General features: G+C 33.5%; 1 protein-coding gene across 1 annotated transcript in view; it reads right to left on the bottom strand.

Annotated features, from left to right (window-relative positions):
• Positions 1–1,992: 1,992 nt before the first annotated feature.
• Positions 1,993–4,956, bottom strand: part of LOC118750563 (octopamine receptor Oamb-like) — a gene marked incomplete at its 3' end in the record, with an annotated part of 59,962 nt that continues 56,998 nt past the window's right edge. The window contains 1 exon segment of the mRNA XM_036485299.1: positions 1,993–2,285. Coding sequence (XP_036341192.1) covers positions 1,993–2,244 — 252 coding nt within the window.

Raw genomic sequence — 4,956 nt, forward strand, 5'->3', positions numbered from 1 at the left:
CAAATTACGGGACGAACCTTGAGGTACTATCTTTCTAATAAAAAAAAAGATTATTGAAAACGGTTCACGTGGTGCAAAGTTATGTATTCCGGCGAGATGATAACCTCCCTTTTTTTGAAGTCGGTTAAAAACGTTTGAGTTCTGTTAATCTGTAAATAAAGTGCAGTGTATGAATTTTAAAATGTTTATTTATTTATTACATACTGACAGTACTGTACATAAAACTTGCATAAATGTATTTTAAAGAGGGTATTATCTGAATCAAATTTTCAGTATTTTCCGGTGATATATCTTCAGAAATATAAAACCCCCCCTAAAATATATTCCTGGGTGCGCCCCTGGCTTGATATATCTACAACTTAACCGTTTAGCGGCTGAAGCTAAAGGCCGGTTATTGTCCGCACCCTGGTTAGATAGCCTTAGAGCCATTTCAACAATATTTGAGTGGACACTCACATGTGCAAATTCGTATCATTTGATGCGAATGCGAATGTCGAATGCGAATGTGTAAAATGATGGGAATCATTCGCATAACGAATGCGAATGCAAATATTCGTAGCATCCCTGATACATACATATGTACATTTTATTGCCGAATTGAGTTGGGAGTGCCACACTTTTTTCAGATAGATGATAAATAAATATTGAATTTTGAGCATGGAAAAAGGTATTCAGTTTAACATTTAAAATCATTCTAAGAAGTGGCTCGAAAGTGGCTGGTGGCAAAAATAAAGTTTGGTGGCAAAAAAAAGAAGTCGATGGCCAAATCTAGCCACCAAGTGGATAAAATGGCAACACTGGGTGCTTTTTTAGAAATTAAAAACTCGTTTTTTTTTTTTAGTAGAGTTTTCAATAAAGAGATGGTTCAAAATCAAATGCTGGCGTTAGTTATGCCATAGTGAATCAAAATTATGAAATAGAACGCCTTACAAGACTTGATGGCTTTTGCTCCATTTTCACAGCCGAATCAGAAGCCATTCTTTACGCTTTGAACATATACAAACGAAAAATAGGAACACATATAATTTGTACAGACACACTATCGACAATACGCGCAATTCAAAATACTTTACATCAAAACAACAAAATAATCATTCGCGATATTCTTATACATCATCAACTAAAATTAAGAGTTATGTGGTTTCCTAGTCATATAGGAATAAAAGGCCATGAACTCGCAGACGAAGCTGCTGTTATGTGATCAAAGTTATAATACCCTTGTGCACAAGTGCGCTCGGGTATAATAAAATGTAAATAAGCCACAATAACATTGATAAATACATATGTATGTAGTTTAGGAAGAGCCTGCCTGAAACTATGTATACAATGAAGCAAATGAATATATAGAATTGACAACAACCACGCTGTCAAGCTTAAATAGCGGCAAATCAGCTGCACTTGATAGTAGTAGGTTGAATAAGGAAATGAATTACCACCAAGAGTTAACAGGGTGTGCATAGCTCAGTGGTTAACGCTTCTGACTTTGCACATCGATGACGCGGTTTCGACCCCGCGGAGATGTGGTGATCTCCGAAATAGCTGCTATAACGTCTACCGCTTAGACTTTGTTGCTCTTTCAATTTTTTCTAATAAACATAATCGTGGTACAAAGCTCAAAAAAATATCGAAAATTATTATTACTTGTTTTTGTTTTTTCGATCAAAAACAATGATTATTTTATGATTTTTATTTTTTCGCCCAAAGGTAATGTTATTATTGAGTTTTATCTTTTCACTTAAGAATAATGATTATTTAAAAAAACTCAAAAGCTGTGCCAGCTTGATTTTCGGAGTATCCTCTTCAGAAGTAGCCAACCAAAACTCAGTAGTAATTATTATTTTTAAGCGAAAAAAGAATAAAAAATCATAAAATAATGATTAAATGCTGATTGAAATTATTGTACTGTAATGATTGTCGTCCCTGGTTTTAGAACATAACTACTGTATCGCAAACTAATTCGAATACGTATTTTTTTTTAAATTCTTAACTTACCTTAAAAACTTCCCACGTTGCTGAGAATGGAAGAACCGCTAATCCTACCAATAAATCTGCGACAGCTAAATTTACAATTAAATAGTTTGTAACACTACGTAATTTGTTGGAACAGAACACAGCGGCTATAACTAGTGAATTTCCGGATATCACTAATAAAATGATAAATAAAAGAATGGCTAACGAGATAACATTCGCTGGTTCTGTCCATTTTAATGATGTTATCAAATTATCACACTCTGTTGCATTCATGACGAAACTTCAAATGACGAATTGATGTTCAAGTTCAACACCTGAAAGGATAAAAGAAAGGATAAAATTGGTTACAAAAGGCAAGGACTTATATGGGACAAAATATATGTAAAATAAACCAATTAATGTTTGTATCAAACAAAAATACATATTATTTGGCACAAGCGTTATTTTGATTATTTTTCAATAAACACTTATTTTAATTGAATAATATACTATTAAAACGTTTTTGAAATTTGTTAATCTTATGATTCATATTATGATTTATTATGAATTTATGGAATCTTTTCATACTTCTCTTGTGACTAATAAGCAGGGGCGAAAAGTTTAAGCTTTTGCTTGGAACTGCTTATTTTGCTTATTCAGGGTTTCCAAGCTTAATTTTAACGATCTTGCTTAATTTGCACATTTCAATGTATAAAGCTAAGTACTGATCTTTTAAGTAAATGGCCATGAAATAAATTGCTATCGTGTGTGTGAACATTAGTGTACAAAGAGTCTTGACATCTGATATTGTACAGCCAGCTGTCTCACTTTTTCCTTACATAATAATGGAACGGGCTTATATTTCTATTGAAAACAAGGATGCCTTGTATTCGTCACAAACAAACTTTAGCAAACCGTAGTAGAAAGCGTAGCAAATTTATTAAGAACTTCGTACTGAAATTTGGCTCAATTTTTCAATCGTTGAACTAAAGAAATCGAGCCCTAACCGCCAAAATAACGTAAGCGACATTTTTTTCAAAATTTTCTTTTTGATGCAGAAATGCATCCAGATGCTCTAGGAATATTTCTGCATCAAAAAGAAAATTTTGAAAAAATGGTCGCTTACGTTATTTTGGTGGTTAGGGCTCGAAATGTTTACAAATTATATCATAAAAACAAATTTTGTTTTTATTAATCTGTAACTTCAATTGCATTTGTGCTTGGATACAAAAATTTAAAACCAATGGTTCGCCTCTATGGGAAGGCATTGGTGGTATTGAAGGGATTAAAATCATTTATCTCCATTACTTGAGAATATCAGGCAATACTTGTATGTCCGTTCTAATTTTCCAATCCTTGAAATAAACTGAATAAAAAACAAATAAGAAAGTCTAAGTTCGGGCGGAGCCGAACATTAAATACCCGGCGCAAATATTATGTATATGTTTTTCACGAAAGCTCCCGCTACATGGTAAGCCGGGGTGTATCAATTTCGAGTAAATTAGCGTCCTTAAATTTCGAAATATTGAAGTTTCAAGCATTTCTAAAATTTATCGTTATATGAAAAGCCGTAATTCTAGTCCGGTTTCAATAATTTTGAACGTTTTGCTTTTATGTGGCAAGCACAATAACCATACCGAGTTCGGTACAAATTGGTAGAACGGTTACCGAGATACATATATGTGATCATAAGTGGGCGGTGCGCGCCCATTTTCCAAAATTTTATCATGCAAGCATCAATTTTGAATAAATTAGCTTGAATATTTACTGATTTATCGAAGATTTCGTATTTCTCTAAATTACCCTTATATGGAATGTGGGCGTGGTTATTGTCCGATTTTAAAAATGTTCGGCCATTTGGTATGCTGTACCAAGGTCAACAACTGTGCCAAGCTTGGAAGGAATCGGTGCAGCGGTTGCCAAGATATACACATGTAACCATAAGTGGGCGTGTAAATATCAATTTTGAGTGAATAATCTTTAGTAGTTACTAAAGTTTCGCAGTTTTCGTATTTCTGAAAATTACCGTTATATGGGTGGTAGGCATGGTTATTGTCCGATTTTGCCCATTTTCAATACCATCCAATATCTCAATTTTTACTCAAGTTATCGTGTGCACAGACGGACGGACGGACGCACCGACGGACAGACAGTCACCACTTAATCGATTTCTCTTTTCATCCTGATCATTTATGTATACATTTGTCTATATCTATCTCGATTCGTTTTGCCTGTTACAAACAACCGCTATGTGAACAAAGCTATAATACCCTTGTGCACAAGTGCGCTCGGGTAGAACAAAACATTAAATTGTACTTAATTTTTGTTGTTCTGCGAGCACATTTGCAAGCATATTTACCAATGTTTTAGTGCTTATCTAGGCGCTTAAAATTGATTTTTTCGTGGTTATTTTCTTCGGTCCTGCTGATATGCCTAAATTTAATTTAGCTCGCTGCAATTTTAATGAATTAGGTAAGGGTTAAAGTGACATTGATTGGGATTTTTTATTTGAAAATAAAGAATTTGCAACTTGCTTTAACATTTTTAAGCGTTCATCATTCTACTTATGTAGTAAAAGTGTGCCAATTTTTAAGGCTTATAAACTTCCTTGGTATTCAGCATAACTTGATCTGAGCTTAAATTTGAGAAACAAGTTTTTTGAAAAATATGAGTCAATCAAAAGATTGCATTTTCATGATATGTATGTATGTTTTATATAGCAAAAGGTCAAATGGGCTAAATAAATCATTATATGACAAGTATATTTATAACTTTGTTGTAAATATTAAAAATAATCCAAAGAGTTTCTGGACCTATATAAAATCAAAGTAAAACGTACAACGATGTTTCTGCTTCTTCTAATAATGAGGCGGCTAATTTGTTTCCGGACTTTTTCTCATTTTGTATCTGATCATTTGACTGCTGATGAATTACCTAGTTTAAGGGCTGGTTTCGCAAAGTCTGGTTAACACTAATCTACGGTTAAACATCTTTATCGACGTCTTC

The sequence above is a fragment of the Rhagoletis pomonella genome, unplaced genomic scaffold (genome assembly GCF_013731165.1).
Source record: "Rhagoletis pomonella isolate Grant_MI unplaced genomic scaffold, Rhpom_1.0 Rhpom_scaffold_00303, whole genome shotgun sequence".
Lineage (NCBI taxonomy): Eukaryota > Metazoa > Arthropoda > Insecta > Diptera > Tephritidae > Rhagoletis > Rhagoletis pomonella.